General features: G+C 36.6%; 1 protein-coding gene across 3 annotated transcripts in view; it reads right to left on the bottom strand.

Moving 5' to 3' along the window:
- Nucleotides 1–378: 378 nt before the first annotated feature.
- DHX29 (DExH-box helicase 29) overlaps nt 379–23,421 on the bottom strand; it is a 28,359-nt gene continuing 5,316 nt past the window's right edge. The window contains exons 4-27 of one of the 3 annotated variants that reach the window (XM_049795153.1): nt 23,230–23,359; nt 22,703–22,845; nt 21,954–22,079; nt 20,784–20,910; nt 20,343–20,504; nt 19,611–19,776; nt 18,389–18,512; nt 17,386–17,982; nt 16,511–16,654; nt 16,241–16,417; nt 15,715–15,858; nt 14,066–14,210; nt 13,727–13,847; nt 12,685–12,769; nt 11,974–12,062; nt 11,258–11,386; nt 10,211–10,286; nt 9,292–9,516; nt 8,243–8,379; nt 7,488–7,581; nt 6,456–6,758; nt 4,945–5,076; nt 3,301–3,397; nt 379–2,537 (exon numbers count right to left, since the gene is read on the bottom strand). In XM_049795153.1, the coding sequence (XP_049651110.1) occupies nt 2,482–2,537; nt 3,301–3,397; nt 4,945–5,076; nt 6,456–6,758; nt 7,488–7,581; nt 8,243–8,379; nt 9,292–9,516; nt 10,211–10,286; nt 11,258–11,386; nt 11,974–12,062; nt 12,685–12,769; nt 13,727–13,847; nt 14,066–14,210; nt 15,715–15,858; nt 16,241–16,417; nt 16,511–16,654; nt 17,386–17,982; nt 18,389–18,512; nt 19,611–19,776; nt 20,343–20,504; nt 20,784–20,910; nt 21,954–22,079; nt 22,703–22,845; nt 23,230–23,359 (3,729 nt within the window). In that variant the 3' untranslated portion in view covers nt 379–2,481. Of the gene's footprint in view, nt 2,538–3,300; nt 3,398–4,944; nt 5,077–6,455; nt 6,759–7,487; nt 7,582–8,242; nt 8,380–9,291; nt 9,517–10,210; nt 10,287–11,257; nt 11,387–11,973; nt 12,063–12,684; nt 12,770–13,726; nt 13,848–14,065; nt 14,211–15,714; nt 15,859–16,240; nt 16,418–16,510; nt 16,655–17,385; nt 17,983–18,388; nt 18,513–19,610; nt 19,777–20,342; nt 20,505–20,726; nt 20,911–21,953; nt 22,080–22,702; nt 22,846–23,229; nt 23,360–23,421 lie in introns of those variants that run through there. The other 2 variants (XM_049795154.1, XM_049795155.1) reach the window with 2 other exon arrangements.

Genomic DNA, 23,421 nt, shown 5'->3' with positions numbered 1-23,421 from the left:
TTGCTTATGGGATCCCTTGACCAAGTCCACTATGGATGAGGAAAGACTTGTAGAAGGAAAAAGAACTCCTCTCCTGCATCTAGCGGTGGGGAAGATGTCAATGGGAGAAGTAAAAGAGAGAGAGCTTGAAGCCAGCCTACAACCCCACCAGCAGAGGAGAGGAGGAGCTGGGAATTCTGCAGCTTGAATGGCAGGAGCAGGAAATCCTCTCCAAGGAGACCAGTAGGACACGCTGCCTTTAGGAAAAGTACACCCCGAAGAGCCCTGTTGTGATTCCGGTAAGAAAGAGCCATTGATACTGGCCTTGTGTCTGACAAGTGCTTTGAGAAAAGTGACACAAAGGTGTTACCAGAAGTATTTATTAAAGAAATAGAACAAAAGAGAAAGTTCATCCACCCAAGAGAACACAGGCACAAAAGTTGCCAACATACACTACAGGACCACAAAGCCACGGCAGTCTTCGATTTTTGTTTGTTTTTAATTTTAAGATAACTGTGCTTTTCTGTACAGCACAACATGTTTTGCAGAAAACGGTTGCTCGCTCAGGAGTGTGCGATTTCCTATTTATTACAACTGAATAACAACTGAAAGAAGCTATTTCTTTAAAAGATTACAAAGCAGGACACACTAGAGGAACCTCTGAATTTCAACATTACCCTACCTACAAAACCTCTCCATTCATCACAGTAAATTGTCCTTGAGTTCTTCTCCCTCGTTTAACGCTTTCACTAGGCTTTAGCCATTTAAAACCAACAACTGATATGTGAAATTCAAATCTAAAATAAACATGAGCATGTTAGTTTTTGAATTACTAAAATGTATTTCTAATTCACATTTCCAAAGGATCCAAATCAAAGACCTGAAATAGAACAAAATCTAGGAAATCGTTCAGGGTACAGATTTAATTTTTTAATTTGGAATGTAGTTTGCAGGTTTTTATTTCTGTGTTTTGCTGTGAAAGGAGAAAATGTCTGAGAATAGAGGTCTTAGTTAAATCTTGATCTTGTTTAAATGCTTCCTTGCATAAATGTTGCATACTTTGGAATTTTAAAAAACCCACTTCCCGGCTCCTCTCGGAAACTAAGGCTACCACTAGTTTATCACAATTCATAAAAAGGGTAACGGATGTCATCACTTTTCCCTCAGAGTTCTTAGCGAACTATTACTAGAACTTGCCTCTTCCAGCATTGAGTGTAGGGTAACTTACACAAGCTGGTTTACCTTCAGCTTATGTCACTTAGTGCAGCAGTACCAGTTCTGCTATGATAATCTAACTGGATAGCTCCATGTATTTTGCATTTTCATGCATCTTCCTCAGTCTCCTTTCTGTACACTATTAACAGCTGCTGTAAGAAATCTGTTTTTCAGATTAAAAAAGTTGTCTTCCACACTGTGCCTCTGCCTGTAGATGCAGAGCTCCTACTTGACCGCAATTGTTTAATGGCAACCCACTCCCCCCCAATATTCCTCATTATTGAAAGCTGAGTCGGTGATCTGAAATGTCACTTCGTAACTGTAAATGGTGTGGATAGGTAGAATGTAAGAGCATCTAGTCCGTTAAGTTATCTGGGTAAGGAATATTCAGTATAAAAGAAATAAGAAACAAAGGAACACACAGACAACACCAACACTGTGAGCAAGTGGTAAGAGAAAACAATGAAGAGCAGAAGGCTTCAGCCACTGACTGATGAGCCATTTAAAGGAACTTGCTCTGGTATAGCCTTGAAGAGGGTCAACCTCAGCTTTGATCAATAAAGGGGGAAAAACATGATCATCGTTTGAGGGGGCTTGCAAGACTGTGCAAAGCTTAACATATGAAAGGGACAGCAAAACTTATTACAGGAGCAGGGAGAGACAAGGATCAGGGTGAACAGGGAGGAACAAGTGTGAGAAGAGGCACAGGATGGGAGAGGCTGCTGGTAAGTACACTTCTCTCGCTGAGCACCTGTTCACAGCAGTTCATATCTTCGTATAAAGTATCTTCTTAATGTAAACCATACAGGAAAATGAAGATATCTGTATGATTGTATTGCTTTATTACTGTAAATTCATAGATTAACAACAAAAGAAATTACCACTTAGGAAACCCACATAAGAAACACTTGTCTACTCAACTGAGATTCAGGACCTAATCATTAATCAATACTATGGTCTGCACCACCAGTGATGGTATGATTAGTACATTAAACAAACAAACAAGATGCATTGGCCACAGCCATTTTCATATTGGAAAGAAACTGCTTCCATCCACCACCCATACAGTCAGACAAATGGCACCAAATGTATTGTAAAGGCTAAACATATTCAATGTTCATCTTTAAAAATGACATAGAGAAAGGCAAATTTTATGCAATATCATGCAGTCTTTCCACATCATGGCTGGTATCAACCACACTAAGCATATAAATACTTTCAGTTAATGCTGGAGTGCATATTTCCACTGCCATTACTGAAACTCTGTTTTATTACCGATTCCTGGTTTCAGTTACCATTCTCTGTTTTTATCAGTTCTTTGATGATGTGTAAGACCTTGTCATCTAGGAATGGAAACAAACACACAGTGAGCTTGAAAACTGACTTCCAAAATTCAAGAAAAGCAGAAGGCAAGTCTAGCTCTCAGCAACTCGATATCTTAATGTTTTAGGCTATGCCAAACTCTAAAGCAAGACAAGGGATTCCCATTTGCAAAGCAAAAGGGCACACAGTATGTCCACAGTACATCACTAAAAAGTTTATAAAATTACTCAGTGAGTTGGTTGTGACCATTTCAGTATTTCACAAAAGAGACTGAGAAAGTGATGGGTTAACTACAGATATGTCAGCATACAGGAATGCCCTTTCTCCCTCCCCACCTACAATATTCTTCTCAACATCCAGTGTTCAAAGTTTAAATTGTGCTCCTCTATCCCTTGCTTTGGGGGCCAACATGCAGTTCCCCATCATTAACCTAAACTGCGAGACAGTTTGTGCAACACTTAAAATTCATCCATGCCTGAGGTTCATCACACAATCTTACTTCTCTTTTGAGATGCATACCTCACGATTACTACTTCTACCTTCAATGCTGTTATCAGGGCTATCTTTAGAACAGCAGTTGTGCAGATCTTCATCCATCTGGGATGAGCCACATAATATATGTGGGATAAGTCACAACTTTTTGGATGTCTCTCAAGATAACGGAACAATATTCAAGTCACGCTAACCCTATTGGGTGAGGATGCAGTGTACTAATGCTTCCTCAGATTTGCCACAAGGTCCATTTATCAAATAGTAACGTCAGCAATGCTGTAATAAAGTTACCTTCAAGTGACATTTTAGGATTTTCAAGCTTCTTCTTTAAAACAGAATCAATGAGAACTCTCAGCTGTTTGAAAATTACTGCTATCTTTACAGGAGCCTATAGAGAATGGAGAAGACAAATATTTGCATTACTTGGACATTTTATACCAAAATATAGATTAAAAGATTACCTTACATGTAAATAGAAGATTCCTGCAAACATGATGCATATACATAATCTTAAGCATATGGATAGTGTACTCAGGAAATGACTAGGCTTACATTATGCCTTTTTATCTTTAAGCACCTGTTGTTTGTAGCATCACAGCCTAAAGAGCAGCTCAGAAGGGTAACTCAGAATATGCTCCCACACTTATCATGAACAACCAGCATATGGTAAAATTATTAATTTACCACTACCCTACTTACTCTAATTGCTTTTTTCCAAGGTATAAAAGTACAAATTAATTTATACCTGCAATAAAATATCTACACATTTTTCTCCCAGAAGGTCTGCCTGGCCTCCTGAGAAAGCAATCACAAACCTCTCCTAAATCTCACTAGGAGTTTGGATATTTAAAGCTGAAGTGTTTTCCAGGAATCTTTCATTTTATCCCTCCCTCTGTATACCAGTATTTATTTCATTTATATATTAGCCGTAGTACAATAAGTAGCTATTATGGAAAAAGCACAAAATGCAACATATTCTGCTTAGCATCTCAGTAGAAAAATAGAAATTCTGAAATACACTGCAAGATGTAATTGGCCCAGCAACTGCACAACCTGTAGCCACCCAGGAACCATAAAAAATTCTCCAACAAACCAACAAGGGAGCTGCTTTTTAAAATTCCATATTCATGATAAACAGTGAATTCAATTAGATGGTTGCTTGCTTGCATCAGAGTGCAAAGAACCAAAATGTTTTGTAGCTTATAGCCTTCCTTGAGTGTAACACAGGGCCCACAGGAACACAGAAAATTGTAACCAAGTAGCTGGCAGGCTAGCAAAAGCCAATGTTTGCCATTTAAAAGAATTTACAGAGGATTTTGGCATGTCACCTGTTTTAATTTTGTCTGCAAAAATGCACTAAGAAAATGCACTCAGTTTTCCCATTCCCAAATAAAACTTTTTCACCTAGAAACAAAAAAACCCAAACAAACAAAAAAAACCCCCAAAGATCCAAAACTGAAGCAAACAGGTATTTTCTATTTGTATTTTTTTTTCCCCAAAATAATTCTGTTTGGGCTATAAAGCAAAATAAACAGTATTTTAAAGACAAATTTGTACTTACATGATCATAAGATTGTAGGAAAGCGTAATATAAAATAGCACACTCATCTGCTTTCAGTACCAGCTCTATAAAACAAGGTTTAGTCATATCCATTTCCAGTACCTTTTCTGAAAGAACACCAGCTTTCTTTATGAAGAGAGAGGGAACTGATTTCTTGCAAGTCACATATTACAAGCCTATTCTTTCGAGTGTGATTTGCTAAGATTTCATTACATTACATGTGTATAAAATTTCCCATCATTTCCTTCAATTGTCTCCTTCCTTCTTCTCTCGTCTTCATCCCACATATACAGTGTTCTGAATTAAGCTTGTACATCAACTGTGTAACACAAAAGCCTGTGGAACCACAAAAGGTAGTTACCACTCCAACACACCTGAAAATGGATCCAGCCATCAACTGTCAGGAGGCGCTCCCGATGCTGGACTTCTATATCCCCACCAAAAAGCAAAATAGGAAAGGGGGATATTAAAGTAGTCTCTCTCAAATATACCTTAGCGTACCTCACCTGTATAGAAACAAACACAAGCATTAAAAGCAACAACAAAAAAACCCCTAAACCACATAAAACCTGTAACACCAAATTTGATTGCTACTTTTAAGAGCAAGAAATAGACTTTTTTCCTTTTAAGATCCAATCAACACAAGTCATTGTACACAGAGCAATGAATAGCAATTTGTCCACCCTAGACCATATAAAATACATCACCTCTAAGTAAGCGACAGCCTTATACGCTATCAGGAAATTAGCTAATGCCACAATTTTCTTGTTAACATTCAAACAGAAAGATAATGTTAGCCTAGTGCTGTTCAGAGAAGAGACACCAAAATTAATAAACCTACTGAAGTGAAAGGCAGACAAAACTCTTCCATTATACATTCTCCTTAACAGCAGCCGGATTGTCAATCTATCTATATCCACATATTCACATGCATAAATGTGGGCACAAATGTAGACACATACACGGAGTAAACTATGGGGCTCAGCATATGCTACTTCTGGCTTTGGAGTCTCTCACAGATAAAGATGGAATGGGATGGGTAGGAGTTGTAGTGGGAGGAAAGGAAACAAAAAGAGTGCATCTTCACACAGAAGTATAGGCTTGCTTTGCTCCCAGGTTCATGGAATAATTTACCTACCTCAGCTACTGTCTTGCCCTTACACTACAAGGTTCTTGGGAGCAGGAAATATTTTTCAGCTCTCTCCAAAATACTACAATTTCATATGCATTATCTAACATAATTTCCGGCTCCTCTACAGTCAAGTTGGCCATTAAATAACTGCTGTCGAGGTGGTGTTGTACTAAAGGTGTAGTTAAATATAAACACTTGAATTCAGCAAATAACTGACAAAATTTTCAGTTGTGAGGGGGAAGAAAGAAACAGGGGAAAAAAAGGCACTTCACCTTAGGATGTTCAGCAGTCAATTACAGAATTGGCTATTTCATTTTACGTTATTAATTGGGATATGCAAGGCCTGTACCAAGTTTCAAAACCTTAGAGTCTGCTTCAAACAGTAAAAGAGAAAAAGCACATTTTGAAGTATTACTACTACATATTACTGATCAAAGTGATCATATTAAAATCAACAGCACTGTATTAAAAAAAGTCAATGACACTATTGAGTTAAAGGACATATAGAAAGGTACTTTCATTTATAGCTACCAGTTTCACCATGAACAGATTTGTTCATGATGTTCAGCCTTAACTTTTTCTTCAGCCCTCAGTTGACTCATTTTTATGGACTTCAGGATCATCAGATATTAAAGACTCTTAAGATGAACAGGACATTCAGATATACTTTACACTGGTGTATGTTGTTTAATATTGGAGGCATAACTCCACCTTTACAGAAACTAATCAGCTACATTCACTATTTTCACTTACCTTCTCCTGGTAAAGGAGCCATCCGTATGTCTGCAAGTCTCGATTTACAGAGGAGGGATGCACTTGTGCTTTACCCTGAGCTGTTTCTACCATACAAGCCAGCTTCTCCGTAATATCCACAGATTTTGTATACATTATTTTTCCTACGTTGTCATACAGCCCTGCAGTCAACACAGCTTTAAGAAGAGCTATTTCATGGAGAGAAAGGGATTGTGTGGCTCCATTTCCATCCCATCCACATTGCATTGTAGGTGCTGTGAAGCCTGCTGCTCTGACCACCCTTATGAGTTCTTGCTTCACATCCTGAAATTAGTAAGGTATTAGTAAAACTCTGAATTTAAAAAGGTATATACTTCACTCCCTCAGCAGGCAATAACACTCCATCCCAAATATTCATGCTTTCCGTGAGAAAAATCTCTCAGTAGGAACACACTTGTATCTTCTGCAACCACTTAGAACAGTGGCTGTTTCTATAAGAAAAACATTATCTGGAATATAGGGTTAGATATATGGTACTATATATACACTATAAATACTAAATCTCTCACCTGTAGTAAAAATAAAAAGATACATTTGCATCAAGGATCCACTTCTGCTTAGGAGAGCTCAGTCACCCAAACTTAAATAGGAAAGACCAATTAAAACATTTTCTCACCAAAAATGAGAGGCCATTTACATAAGTTTGTGGCTCATCTTTCAAACTGTTAACAGACTTGTTCTTTGATATCAAGAATAACACAATGTAAATATTTTAATTCATAAGTTTTGAATCTCTGGTGGAAGTAAGGACTAGCTTCTCCAGTGGCAGTGACTGCAAAGATGTATACCAACAAAATGTGCATATCAAAACTCAAATGCAGACACAACTACCTTGACTGAGGGTGTGCATTTCATCAGTCCCTAACATTCCACTTGTTTTTGTCTTGTCTAAATAGTAAATGTGCGATATCACCTCTTTAAAAGGGCATGACGTTTTCAGAGGGAAATTTTAACAAATAACTTTTGAGTGCACAGCATAATTGTTTGGTTTACCTCCAGAGTTAACAGTGAAGTCCTATTAAGGAAATTTCTTCTGCAATAAGTCATTTCAGCACGGTACCCCCCTTCTTGTCGAGCCCGTTTCCACCTAAGGAAAAAAACCTGTCTTATTACAGTAAAGAATCACATCAAGAGTATGACAATATGAAAGTGGTAGTAAGGTAAAAGGCAATACTGTGCTTTGTTCAGCATTCTCTTCTGAAAACTGTAAGTAAGTGGCATTAATGAAGATGAATGCTGCTAGTCTAAGAGCACTCCAGAGAACATGCCTGTAATATAAAACTGACAGATACTAACAAAAATACAAGGTAATCATCTCTCAAAAATTACACACTTCTGTCTTGACAATTGAAACAAAATTCACGTGTGTTTTTTAAGACTTAGTGCTAATATCCTAAAAAGAAAAAATATGTATGACATTCTATAATATAAACATTCGTACTTTCTCAAATACAAAATATTCATGTCAACATATCACAAACAGCAAACAAAATACTTTAAACACTAGGATAAACAGACAGAGTACACATCTGTATGTGTGCAAGCACAGTTAAAAAGAATTAAAGGATAAGGTACTAAGCAAGCTCTTATTTTGTGTTACAGTATTTGACAATCTATTGTTATTCTGAAGAGAAAAACTTCACGTCCAAGCAATTCAAGAGAAGATTCTTATTAAGGATTCTTTACAGAACTGCATTACTTAAGTGTGATCTGCATCCAGCTATAAGCACAGCAGAATTATCATTTACCCCAGATAAGCATTGTAGATTGTTATATGGTCTGACACTGCCATTGCTAGAGACGACTTTGCAAGATCTGCTTCATCTTTTCGACCAATTGGTGTAGTAAATGGGGATTTTTCTGTCATAACAGCAGCCAGAGTTGCCTGGAATTAGTAAAGTACACATGACTTAGGAGTATTTTATTATAAGCTTACAGGTTTACCATACAAACACCTTTAAGTTTTCTTTTACAGTAATATTTAGTGATACTTTATTTTATCTTCTACTAAGTCTCAAGGAAAACTTATCACCATAAGAATTTCTTCATAGAATTCAGAACTTACCTGTATTAAAGACATTGCTTTATTAAAGACATAATGCCTTATATACACTGATAAAAATATATTAAATCCTGAAACTCACATGAAATGGTTTGTCAAATGACAGAGCAGTACCAGATACAATACAGTGAAGGTCAGATTAAACAACTGTTTTAGATTATACTACATTAACAGGAGATATTGAGAGAACAAAGGATTTTAACTTTCAGTTTGCAGCAACTAACATACCCATGCTTCTTCCTGATTTGCAGTAAATTAAATGGATTAGGTGAAAGTGTAAACTATGCCAGCCTTCATATAATAAGTTACCATGTCAATTAATTTGCAATAACTTTACATCAGCATGTTCTTGACCCACAAACTATGGGGTAATCCAGATTGGTCTAACCCATATGTAAGAGGGTTTTTTATTTACGTGTCATACTCCCCGAGATCACGACAGAACAGGAGACCAAATCTGACTATCCCCTTGTGAATAGTACCTAGGAGTTTAGAATCATAGAATCATTTAGGTTGGAAAAGACCTTTAAGACCATCGAGTCCAACTGTAAAGAATACTTATATTGTTCCCCTCCATGATGTCTAGGTGTCCTCACCCTAAAATAAACATTTTAACTTCTTGCACCATCCTTTCAAAATACCATGTTGCAAGAAATCAGATTAATTGTAACATGTCAACCATTTCTTTTTTTTTTTTTAAATTTAGATATAATTTTATTATTTTTTTTTACTCACCACAGGATCCAAGCAGCCGAATATAGCACCAAATATAAGCATTTTGCCAATCTTTACATTGACAGGAAGGGCTGCGAGGTGCTGGCCTAATGGAGTCAGCTTGGGCTCATTTAACAGACAAGCCCCAATCTTCCTCAACAGGTTCATTGCATTACCAATCACTTGCTGCTGTGGTGGGTCTAATGCTCTGGAAAGGAAATCTTCAGGAGAGCCAAGATTGCATTTCTGTGGAGTAAATGGGCATATATTTCAATATAAAAATTTATTGTAACAAACTTTTATAGTAGCTACAAAGGAAACTGGAAAGCTGTTCTTGCAATCAAAAGCCCACATTCCCTCTCCTCTAAACCAACCTCTTGGTTCTCAGAACACAGATGCACCCCACATTAGGTTAACAAAACTTCACTGTTCAGAAGGACTTCATAAGGCACAACCACTGATCAGAGAAGCCTGATGGTCACAGATGAGCAGGAGGCTCTGAAACCTGATGAGATGCAGTTCAATCTGGCACTAATTTGCCAGGTTGCTAGTTTCCCCATGCATATCCTACTCACTCAGGATGGAGAGAGAGGGAATGGAATTGCTTCCTTAAGCAGAAATTAGTTTGGAGACTATTTAACTAAGCTTGAATTGGCACTCTGAGGTGAACTGGAATAGCATAGTATGCTATTCTTATTCAGCACCATGCTCTGGATTTTCCAACATACAGGTACTGGGTTCCCTCCTGCCCTGGTAGGAGAAGCCCCACTACTTATATTGGATTAGGGCTGTCCTAGCAAGCCCTAGGACACCTTTTTAGGTAACAAGGTCAGTAATTCCAAAACGAAACCCAAACAATAAGATAAAGGTGTAATTCCTCCAAAGGCACATGTAATATTTTCAGTGAACAAGGTCAGTTATTCTAAACCCAAAACCATACCATAATATGAAGGCATAATTCCTCCAAAGGCACACGCAATATTTCTGGAACAGAGTATTCCATGAAACTTTCAAACCTGCAATATTATAAAAACATAGAATCACAGATACTCAATTTAATCTCTGAATTCAACTTATAGACTCAGGTTTCATATGCTCATTCTTTGCAGGTGTTCTTTAAAGGGGCAAGGTGGGCAGTGGCACTTACTTTAATGTGTGGGTAAACTGTTCATTGTTTGAATTAGGGCATGTGTGGTAGCTTGGAAAGCAAGAGTTTTAGTGAAAGAGAGGGAAAGGCAGTAAGACCCCAATTTTCAAAACAAATTCTTAAATTGCATAGCTCTAAAACTGAAAGCCTTGCATGTGGCTAAAATGCACACTTCATTGGTTATTTAAAAATACTTTTACCTTAACTGTTTCTCAGCTGAAAGTTGCTTCCGACTTTCAGACAAGCAGGAAAAAAAGCTGTTCTGCTGCAGTAACAGAAACTAATTCTGCAGTGTTGTATAATTTGATATTTTCCCCGTCTCTTATCCATAGAGATACCACTTCAGAAAGCTACAGATTTGTCTGATAAAAAAATTAAGAGTTCAGGAAGTAAGGTTTGTGTATATTTGATGCAGGGCAGTAGATGTCATTAAAACCTGATCATCTATAATTCCTTACAGCTGCACTTATCCTTTAATTATGAAGATTTTTTTTCAAAGCACTTACATTACAGATACTAAGAATGAAATTAACTTTTTAAAAATTGTGAAAGAAAAAGGCTGTTGTAACACTTTACTCATATGATATTAAAATTATCTGTGTTTTGTTGTTTTTTTGTTTTGGGGTTTTTTTCCTTTTCTTTTGTTTTTGTGGGTTTTTTTTGTTTGTTTTTTTTTGTTTTGGTTTTGTTTTTTGGGTTTTTTTGTGTTTTTTTTTTTTACAGTTTAATCTTTCCAGTTTGCAATAATTAAAATGAATTTCAACAAGAACTCTTGGTTTTGCACAGAAAAAAGACAAAGATATTTATGTGATTTACAAAGTCTTGCTAAGTTTACAGTACCTGTCTCTTGTGTACATTCGGAAGCAGAATCCATCCCTAACACGCCCAGCTCTTCCTTGTCGCTGCAGAGCACTAGCTTTACTAACAAAGGTCTCCTCCAGGGAACTCATCTGACTACTTTCGTGATACCTTAAAAATTGTAAAGCAAGTGCCCATTCAGATTTCAGACCTAGAATTTTTGTGTATACTTAACTTAGATACCAGCATACTGATACTTTATCTAAATAGTATTTATCTGAAAATATTATATTTAGTTATGAAAACTAAGCATAGCTGGGGGAAACTGTACATCACAGAACCTTGGATAGAACTCACTAATGAAAGTGTAAGAACTGGAAAATGAAAGAGCTATTGTATTACTTCATCTCCCTGGCAATCCAGAATTGTTCTAACATATTCTGTAAGGCTCTTCACATTTAAAATGGACAAAAAAATAACTGCTAAGAATTGAGACAGTATAAAAAGGATCTGTTTTTTAAACCAGTACTTAATCAGGATTGTCTGTATCTATGAATAACTCCCCTTGTTGTCCTTCACACCATTTGAAAATTCAAAGATTCATCTCAAACTTGTACCTAAATTACAAGCTGTTCAATGAGCTCAGCACATGTTTTTGTCCAGAACTGTAGTTTAATGAGGATACTACAAAATTCTTGCAGTACTAATCTCCAAATATTTACAGTAATCACAGTATGATCGATGAAAATCAAACTCACCTATTTTCTTTTGTTCTCCCAGTATCAATTACAAAGACAACATCTGGTATTGTAATACCCGTCTCTGCTATATTGGTTGCCAAAACAATCTGAAAAGAAGTTCACATAACAAATACAAGAATTATAGAATTGCTGTCTAACAGTTTTCATCCTTTTAATCAATATTATAGAATAAGTTGGGTTAAGGTTTTTTACCCAGAAATGTTTCCTTAAATAATCTGTCAGAGCATTATAAGCTACACAACTTGGAAAATGGTTCAGTCTTACCCAATTACTGAGGAATCAAAAGTTAAGTGAGAATTTTGCATTCACTTTTTGTTCTATAATCCATCAAAATTACTAGCTAGTACCTGCCTAAATGGGTCAGCTTTTAATTAAATAGCTTGGCAGTAAGTAAAATACTATTTTCCTAGATAAAAGCTATAGTTACTGGTTAACAGCAGTTAAAATACAGGAAAGGAACAATTAAAGAAGCTCTTAGAAAAACATTAGGTTTAAAAATTTGTCTGATTACTTCCAGGTTTTCACAGCATGCTAGCTTCTACCTGTTATAGAACACCAAATTAGAAGAATTGTTTCTTTGCAGTGAGAAAATTCCAGGAACAAATAGTTGTTGTGTAAGTCTGTATTTGATTTTAAAACAATTAGAGTTGCACACCCAGAAAGCTTCATCTTTCAGTGGTGAACTTTGCCTTTCTGACTATATCATACCTTTCTGATACCAAGGGGAGGTATTGTAAATGCAGCTGCTTGATCTTGAGTTGACAGAACAGAATGCAAAGCTATCAACCTGTGCCTAGAAAAAATTACACTAATCAGTATACACTTATCAAATTAAGATACTGTAAAAAATTAGACCAGAATGATGACAACAGTTTGGAGAAAGCAACTAGAACAGACACTTGAAAGCGTAAAACTCTGCATGATTAGGTATAAAAATCTGCTTCAGTGTTTTATTACAATACCAAGAAAGGATAACACCATTAGTTCCTAGGGCTGTTCTCCTGTTTGGTAATAACACAGGAAAAATACTACTACTGCAGAACTCTAAGTTCATTTAGATCAACAGCCTAGCAAAAAGGGAACTAGGTGTCCATGAACTCGAGTTCTTTACATTGTGCTTCCAAGACAAGGACCATTATTGAAACTTTGTACAGAACTATAAACATATGCAACTTTCAGCCTAAGTAATAAAGGCCTTCAGAGATGAGACAGCCACAGAGATTTGTACTTTCCTTCTCTTATAGACCTTGACATCTCAGTCCATCTCTGAATCTTTAGAATTTGACTGCAAATGTTCTTTTTATGCCATTTTGTTGCTAACTTTTAGTTACCCACTAAATAAGTGTCAAAACTATTTGTCACTACAACCCTATGCCATTTCTCTTAGTAGATTGCTGTCTCTGGATCTCTTCTCAGGAAGTAGTTACGTCCTTGCAAAGAGTAAGCCACAGAAAACTATATCCCAGATACAGCTGCTTCCTTAACCTAAGAAGTGGAAAAGAAGTAGTCAAGTGCTTTGTGGTTAAGTAAGTTTGTTGAAAAATAGCATCAGAAGAAAAAAAATTATTACTGTACCATTCCTAAGCACCTGCCATTTTTGCTTGTGTCATTTTTAGATAATAAAAGTCCATTTGTAGCAAAAATAGCTCAGAGCTATAACTCTGTTTCCCTTTTCAAGAATAGCAGACCCTAAAACCCAAACATATTCACTAAGTTAAACTATTAATGTGAAAGAAAATATCCGCACTACCTGTCACGCAAGTTGAATCTTCTGTCAGTTGAAATGAGATCATACAGCTGTTGGATATGAGCAAGGCCTGGTAAAAAGATCAGCACAGCACCCTCAATGTTCTTGAACTGAGGACTTCTATCTGGAAAGTTACAGCACAGGCACATAGTTAAAACAAACATGCATTTACAAACAGTTTCACTTGAGAACAAGAACTACTTCTGGGCCCTGTGGTAAATCCTTTTTAGGATGGTTCATATAAGAATGAAGTCAAGTACTTCATTATCAGTAGAAAGCACTGGAAAAAGAAGTCCAAAGGACAGCCCCAAGCATATAAACTTCTTAAGAAGTAGACTGTACCTAAGTATGCAAGCAACTCCAAAATAAGTTCAAGGTTGATCTTGTAAGGATTCATATAGAAGATAGCCTGCTGTGTACGACTGCTATACTTTGCATAGTAAGGAGCCAAATCAATACCAGATCCAGACTGGATTGGGACATACTCCTAAAAGAGAAGAGCAGGAAAAAAAAAAATAGTATTCTCAGTGTTTTAGAAGAAAGAAGGTCAGTTTGTCATTCACTTAATTTAGGTTTCCTAAAACAGAGATTGAGGTGAAAGACATCTAATTGACTAACTTCCCACCAAAATCAGTGTGAGTTAGATTAAATCACAGCCACCTACATAACCTACGTATAGGTATCTACTACTGTTAAACGACATCCCAGATGAATTTTTACCTTTTTTTTTTTTTTTTTTTTTAAAGTCTGTGCAAGCAGTACTGTACAGTCTGTTTTACAAATGGAAACAGTTCCCAGGTCCATATCTGGCATCCAATTGGTATCAGTTCAAAGTGGGTTAAGCAGGGTGGCTACTCTTCTTCCAAAACTCTTATTTGGGGGTATAAGAAACCAGTCTCGCCTTTCTCCTCTCCCTCACTCTTCTGAACTAACAGTTGCAATGAAAGTTAAGAGTGAATTAGGTGGCAACCCTTGCAGTGCTTTGGAGCAGGAGGAAAGGGGGAGGGAGAGTTAGCAGAACATACAGACATTTGAATTGTTTACAAACATCTTACAGATACATTCTTAGCGTAAGTCTTCTATGTTAAGTGGCACTAGGGTAAATTATTTAATTGTTAATCAATGCACTTAAAGAAGCTTGCCATTACGTATCCTTCTGTACTGAAGGCTCAATAGAAATAAACTACAAAGATGGCGCAGCACTAAGAAGAGCACTTGGGCTTCAACTAAAGTATGTTCTTGTAATGTATGGGGTAACTACCACGCTAGGGAAAAAAAAAGAATCAGCAGAGCACATGAGAGCATGTTTTTCAACATATCTATCGGTGTTTGATCACACCAAGCTAAACAGTCCTACGGATTTTCACAGAGCAAGCCAGAGCAGGCAGGTATCTACCCAAAATATATACAGTCTAGATGAACCGCCTAAGTTGCCTGAAGTCAGATGGCATTCATATACTATGTTTCAAGAATTTTGATTCAAAAGCATATACAGCTGTCAATGGAGAGTACCTGCAGGATTAACCACAGCCTGTTAAACCAAAAAGCTCTACGCAATAATCTCATGTAAATCATCTCATTCAGCATGCCAATTTGGAGGATCTTGGGAATTTTTCAGCTAAGAAGGATAAGGATATGGCCTTGCCTCTTCTGTTCTTAGGTTCACTACTTCAGAGAATTCTTTGGGAGAAAATACTTAAATGTTTTCCCCTGCTGCTCCTTACAGATCTAGAGCTGGGAATCTGTACAAGAGAACTCAATGTCAAATATAACAAAATCAAGGCAGCTATAAAGGAGTTAGAGGAACAAACATAAGGGTGCAGCATTAATAAATACTTGGTTTTCACTGCAGCAGTGCCATTGTTTTTTTATCAACTGAAAGAAATTTGGTATTATACAATCCAATTGCATTTAGTAACAGGATGTAAAATGATAAAATAATAAAAAAATAATCAAAATTTCTAAGCCAAAACTAGAAATGCCTATTTTACCTGATACTTTGTAGTGCCTCCTCCTTTGCCAGTAACATTTATTCTTACTTCCTCCTCCTCCTCCTCCAAGAACTTCTGACAATATTCTGAGTCTTTCTCCAGAACATAGCCAGTTGCTTCAATTACATCTTCAACATGGAAAATCTTTAGTGAAAATTCACAGAGGAAATACAGGCATGTCAAAAACTAATCAGCACCTTTTTCCTTTTTTTAAAGCTTTGTACATAAGCTGAACAGGGAATGCCCTTCTCTTTTAATGTTGTAATAGATCTTGCAAATTTCAACTTAGTCTTTCTTATTATTTTTGAAAACCTAATCTTAGAGCTGCTACCAGTTTGTTAACGGTCTCTGTGCATGATCACTAACATTACCTTTACCACAGCCTACGTAACATGCATGAGAAGCATACATAAGAGTGTAATGACAAAGTTGCACAGGCAGTTGTATTTCCTAAAGACACTAACCAGGCAATCACTGTGTATGTGCATATAAAGGGTCTTGCACAATCAAAGAAACATTTTCCTACCTCAACAGGGTAACTCCTCCCTGAGATCCTTAAAATGGGACAGTGTGAGAAATAGCTGGAAAACTTCTCACTGTCTACAGTAGCACTCATTAAAATCAGATGCAGGTCTGAACGCTTATGCAAGATCTCCTTCAGAATAACTAGGAGGAAATCAGACTGGACACTTCTTTCATGTACCTAGAGTTAGAAAAACATATCTATAGTAAGGCTTTAGTACAAGTCAAGGCCCAGAATAACTATAGTTTCTGCAGAATAGTAAGAGCTGATAACCTCATCTACAATAACATGAGATATACTTGAAAGAAGACCATCTTCTTGAAGTTTCCGAAGCAGGACACCTGTTGTACAGTACAGTAGCCTGGTGGCTTCTCCTGTTCTTGATTCCATACGAATCTGATATCCACATAGGGAATTCTTTAAAAAAAAAAAGAGATACTGAAAATATAGGAATAATATAAAATAGAATACAAGCTAGAATATTCAAAATGAAGTGAAATTTAAGCATTGTTAGATTCAGACACTGCAGAAATTGCTAATTAAATAGTATGGTGAATTACTACCTGTTTTTTCATACACACCCTTCCCTTTGTTAAGAAAGGGAAAATACACTGAAATTTACAACTAAGTTTCTCCAGAGTAGCAAAGAGCTGGTAAACTCAAGTGTTCTTTTCAGGGTTCTTTGCAGTCCTCAAACAAAATTATTTTTGCACTAGTAGACTACTATGAAACATACAGACCTCGTTTTCTTCAGGTAACAACTTATGTTGGAAGGGGCCCCCTCGCAAAGCAGGGCCTCACTCAAGGCCAGACTGTATTGCTCAGAGCCTTATTTGGGGGAGTTCTCCATCCCTAATGATAGATATACCACAGTCTCTTAGCAATTTGCTCCTATGTTTGACCATCCTCATTATGAAACACTCTTGCTCTTCATCACCCTCTGAAGATTTTAGACACCATATATGGATACCCACAGGTTCACAGATGACAATTTGGAAAGAAAGAGCTGGCACAGCAAGAAGCCCTTTTCAAGAGAAAATAGCATCTAATTATTTGGTTGTGTAAGAAATACTGTTTTCACTTTGTACCAATAATTCAGCCCCCTGTATTTGATTAAGACTAGAAAAAGGAATTCAGACACATCTTACTTTTCCTCCTGGTCCTGATTCGCAGCCTAGCTCTTCACAAACCCTGGTTGCCAAACTCACTGCTGAGATTCTTCGGGGTTGTGTGCAAACAATATTACATTTATTTGATCCTTCATCTAGCAACAAGTCTTCTAACAGGAAATGGGGCACCTGGGTACTCTTCCCACTGCCTGTTTCACCAGCCACAACAACTACTCTATGTTTTTTAAGAGTTTCTACAATCGAGTATCTGTGCTTAAACACAGGTAACTCCTGTCTCTCTTTCAGAAGCCTCTGGTATCTGGAGGAACTTTGCAGCTTTTTGAACAAAATCCTTGAAGGTTCCAAATCATCTGTGTCTGAGGTCTCAAGGGAGAGACTGCTGAACTCCTCATCAGAAACTAAATTTTCCCAGGAATCTTCAGGACCCTCAGATACTTTTGGTTGGTTTTCAGACTGTATCTGTTGTTGTTGTTTGAGTTTGTTTAATAACCTAGCAATAAAGTTATCACGAGGTTTGTTGGTTTCTATCTTGTTTTCTTCTTCCTTTTTCTTTTCAATATCCCTCCATTCCAGCCAGACATCTCGGTAGGTAGGAGGCAGTAACTGATGAACTGACTTCAGGTGGAAAAAAGCAGAAAAAAATTACTTTATGTACTACTTAGTAGCTAACTTCTATATTTAAATGAACTTGAGAGGCAAAACATGAATTAGGGAGCTATTTCTAAACGCAGAAACTATGAAAACAGTAATATAAACATCAACAATACACTTTTTATTTTTAACTGGCTTGTGTTCTTTACAACACTGAAAGAACAGTTTTACTGTCAAAAAATGTCCTCCCTATATGCTGCAACACATATGCATGATTATACATAAAAGTAAATTAACATATAATACAAGCAAATAATTTAATGGGAAACACTTCATTAAACTGTTTTTAGAATTTAACTACAGATATTATGACAAACAATTGCAGAGGCAGATTTCAGGCCAAGAACAATAATATTGGTGAAAATCTTACCTGCCCTTTGGTTAAATGATAGAGCGCCAAAGTAGCAGCTAGATGTTGCGCTTGCATACTATCTTCTGTTACAATTGTAGGACACATTGCCATTACATCATCTGACGATTTGGTAATCCTGACCCTTAAAGACAAATTCATACAAGCATTCTTAAAATTCATTACCTACATAAATAGCACAGCTGTTAATGTTTTTGTTTAAAACATAAGTGTGACATTCAAATAGAGGAACTAAGCTAAGTAAACTTAATGTTACTCAATAATATTCTGTAAATGGAAACAACTGATAAAGTTTAATTGAATAGCAGAAAATTTTCAGCAGCAGAAGCAGATTGCAGCAGTGAATTTGCAGATTTTTTTTTTCTCTTAACAAATGTCTTCCATTTTCTTCAAAGCAGAAGTATTTATACACATACAGATCACCATTATGGTTAGTTGCTTTGGAAGAAGGACTAAGTATTTGTTCGTGTGCTTGTAACTACTTAGCATAGATTGAGATGACAGTTGATAATCTACAGACATGCAAACATCTGTTTAACAGATACATGCCAGTCAGACCAGCAGTCAAATTTCTCATAGTCTTAGGGGGACAGTATATATTAGTAGCTTTAACTTGAGCAAGATGACAGGTTCTTTTACTTGGTTCCTTCAAGAAACATTACTCATGCGTAATGTCATGTCTATTTTATTTGTACATGACAATATTCTACTGTATACCACTATTATAGACTCGTTTTCTAAAAGAAGTTTAAAAACACTGATACTGCACTGTTTTGGTTACAAACTTATGGTAGCTTTCATAGAAATTTTTAACTTCCACTTTATTTCAAACAATCACCAAAGGGGTTTTGGTTTTCATATGCTTAAAACCTATGATCTAATATATTATTTCAATTGAGAATAGTGGAAGTTAGATTTGGACAATTGTCTCACAGATTTGCTTCAAAACCTTTCATTCAGCAGTACAGAATTAGAAACTAACTCCTCCTTTATGGGGTCATTCACTAGAATCTTATTTTAGCGATAGTGTCCAGTCTAAGCATTACTTTTGCAGAGCTATCCAGAATGACATACCTCCCTGATGGACTCAAAAAGAAGAGAGTTTGGGTTAAATGCACTATGTTCATATATATATGGATCAACGTGACAAGACAGCAGTAGCCAGCATTTTTATTTTTAAATGAACCAAAAGAAAAATGTAAAGTTGACAGGAAATACATACCTACATTTCCAATATTTTCCAACTGGAACCTTTTCAAAAGCAGGATTTGGGCTCTTGGGAAAATTCTTCCTGCACCAGTCAATCAAAAATTGTTTTGGAGATTTACCGGTCCAGCTTCGAGCACTATAATCAAAATTTCTTATATCTAGCGGCTCTTTCTTTTTCACTACAAGAGCAGAAAGACACATTTTAAGTCTCCTAAAATTTATTTTACATTCCTCTGATAGCCAAGAAAGTTTTTAGCTTCTTTTCTTCAAATGTATTTTTCTGAAATGTTTTGGAGAAATACTGGTACTGACACATGACAAAATTCCTGCTTTAACCACAAAAGTATCTAGCTGGAAGTTAATGACAATATTTTGCTTGCCATCTTTGATCACCCAATAATTTTAGAACTTTTACTAAAGTTTGGTTATTAGAAAATAATGTAAGAGTTTGAAGATTTACAATGAAAATAGTTTAAAAAGATGACAGGATGACAATGGAAACAGTAACTAGCCCTACAATATAAAAAAAATTTAGACATGACAGTATGGCAAAAAATAGCTTTCAACGTCATCTGCTAAAACAAATACAGATCCTTTAAAGTCAGCTTGGTCAGTGAGGTAGTCCACCTGCCTTTCCCACAATCAGAGCTTGATGACTCAGCATTGCAATGCAATGCAACCTAGAAAAACAATACTGGAAATTTGTGGTACACTTCAAGCTTGTAGTGAACCATTTCCAACACACCTTTGTCTTCCTTTGCAGCACCATCTGGTTTTTCAAGCAGGCTCAAATTCAAAGTGGTTTCTTGAGGCTGAGGTAAGGGAGTTTTCTTCTTCTCATTTTGCTGTTGGTTTGAAATCTTTATTGCCGGATTAAATACCGGATGTTCTTCAAGTACTGCCATTTCTGTCAGAGAGAATACAACTTACACCCACCAACTGCTGAGCATTTATTCTTTAAAAAGAAAAGATCAACTGTATTAATTCATACTGATCACCCAAAACGAGAAATAGTAAAATGTTATTTTTTAGAATTTGACCCACATGGAAAGGGTAGATTCAGGAAAGACTGCAATTCACACAGCAGCATAAAAGATAATGAAATAAATTCAATCTGACTCGGACTTACTTGCCTAACAAATACGCAGGCCACAAAATAAATCACAGGTAATTTTCATAGCTCTACCTTGCTGAATTCTTCTTATTTTCTCCTGTGCTACCTTCTGGCCTTGCTTGTCTTTGTCTTGCTTGGAGATGCTTGCTTGGTCTTTTTCTTCTGAAAGCTTGGCAGCCAGATGTACATACCTCTCATTCTATTTCAAACAGAATTATTAAATACAAGTTGAATATTGTATGCTTGTCACTTTTAATGAACTTCATAATAAAAAAGCGTGTGTGTGTGTGTGATTGTCCTTTATACCAAGTTTACACAAAGGAGGAACAACTAAAGTTTTTACATAACTAATAGTCAAAACTTCTCAGAATTTGGTAGTCACTTTCCTAATCTCACCAGGATGTGTTTCAAGAATTTTTCTTTTCCAGCACAATGCATTCAGTATTGTGAGCCCAGTACAAAAAAAAAAAAAAAAAAAAAGTGTCATGGTTTAACCCCAGCCAGCAACTAAGCACCACGCAGCGGCTCACTCACTCCCCTCCATCCAGTGGGATGGGGGAGAAAATTGGGAAAAAAATGAAGTAAAACTCCTGGGCTGAGATAAGAACAGTTTAATAGAACAGAAAAGAAGACACTATTAATGATAATGATAACACTAATAAAATGACAACAGTAGTAATAAATGGATTGGAACGTACAAATGATGCGCAGGGCAACTGCTCACCACCCGCCGACCGACACCCAGCTAGTCCCCGAGAGGCGATTCCCTGCTCCCCACTCCCTAGTTCCTAAACTAGATGTGACATCCCATGGTATGGAATACCCTGTTGGCCAGTTTGGGTCAGGTGCCCTGGCTGTGTCCTGTACCAACTTCTTGTGCCCTGGCTGTGCATGAGAAGCTGAAAAATCCTTGACTTTAGTCTAAACACTACTGAGCAACAACTCAGAACATCAGTGTTATCAACATTCTTTGCATACTGAACTCAAAACATAGCACTGTACCAGCTACTAGGAAGACAGTTAACTCTATCCCAGCTGAAACCAGGACAAAAAGGAAAGGAAAAGCAACTTAGGAAAGGAGAAGTTTCAACACATTTCCCCTTCTGTAGCCTGCAAATGTAAAAATAGAAGATGTAAAAAAAGTATTCAATCCCCAATTTTTAACAAATAGATCCACCACTTGCAGATCTACCAGACATATCAGTTTTTGAAAGACTTTCATAAAGTGTTATTCTGTCTTACTGGGTCAAACTTTTCTTCATCTGACTCTTTCACAGACTCATTCTTCTCTTCATCACTTTGTTGCTCGGCATATCGCAAAATCCATTCCTTCATACTCACTTCTTTCTCCTTCCCCCCATTCATCTCCTAGGAAGAATAATGAAAACTAACAGTAATGATAACCATAAGGGAAAACACCAATGCTTTTCTCTGTCAGTACTTAGGAACTATTGCTTAAGATTTTATATATAAAGTAAGTTATATGACATAAATAAAAAACCATGGAGCAAACTTCAACCAGGTAAACGTCTCACGATATACTTACACAGATCTCAACACTTGAACAATTTAACTGCTGTAAGAAAAAAACCCCACACTTTCACAAGAAATCTTTTCTATTTCTATGCTTAAGATTCAATAAGCACAGAAATCAAAATGGTGCAAGTACACAGGTATACTTAAAACCCACAGAAGTATGTAAAGAGTGCCACCTGTAAATAAACAGAATGAACCCATTTCAGGAGAAAATTAAGCTATGCTTTACCACAAAGGCAAACTAAGAAGAGCTTTCTAGACTTCGCATGAAAAAAATGTTATCTTCAAATGAAGTTTAACTTCCACTGAAGTTAAAATAGCGTGGGTGACAATTAAGCGCACCATATTTTCAGAAGTTTTTCACATCAGCGTTGGAAGTCAATGCGAATTCTGTATTTTAGAAAATGTCATGCTCTCTTCCCCCCCAGTAAACACAAATTAATTTCTTAGATTACCTTAGTTTCAGGGCCATTTTCTTTCTTTTTGTTATCTACCGAGTGAGGTGGAGGTTCATGTTGTGACACAGGAGAACAAAATTTTGCTCTAGGCTTCTGTTGCTGTTCTTCAAACTGCTGGCTAAAACCTTCAGGCAAGGCATCTTCAAAATAAAAAAACCCATGTCACAGAATATGTCAATAATAATTACTGAAAATCTTGTAAAGTGTATTAGGAGCCAGCTAGAAGAACATAAAACAAAAACTGCATGCCTGAAATAAAATCAGGCTTTATCATTTAGATAAGTCATCATTTGCATGCTGGACTTCCATAAAACTCTGAGTAGCAACAAGAGATCTGTAAGACTTTATAGACTAAAAATGTCCCAGAACAAATCAGCAGTGCATCTAGGAAAGGAACACTGTGATGACTACTGGTCTTAGTGAAACAATATATTTAATTACTACTATGAAGCATTTCCATGGCAGACCAGGTCCTATTACTCTTCAGTTAAAACCTACAGTCAATTCTCTGTCACCATACTCACCATCAGGAAGGTTTAAACAAAGCCAATCAAGAGCAGAGTGAAGATCACCACCATACAGAAGTGTATTTTTCATTGCTTCTTCAATGTGGTCAGTCTTAAAAGAGAACCTTTGTAAAGCCATATATACATCCTATAAATAAAAGTCAGAAAATATTGGGATTTAATCTAGCAATCTAATATAGGCTTGTAAAC

The sequence above is a fragment of the Accipiter gentilis genome, chromosome Z (assembly GCF_929443795.1).
Source record: "Accipiter gentilis chromosome Z, bAccGen1.1, whole genome shotgun sequence".
In the NCBI taxonomy this organism is placed as follows: Eukaryota; Metazoa; Chordata; class Aves; order Accipitriformes; family Accipitridae; genus Astur; species Astur gentilis.
Note: the sequence above shows the minus strand (reverse complement) of the source record. Positions and strands in the feature narration are given on the sequence as shown.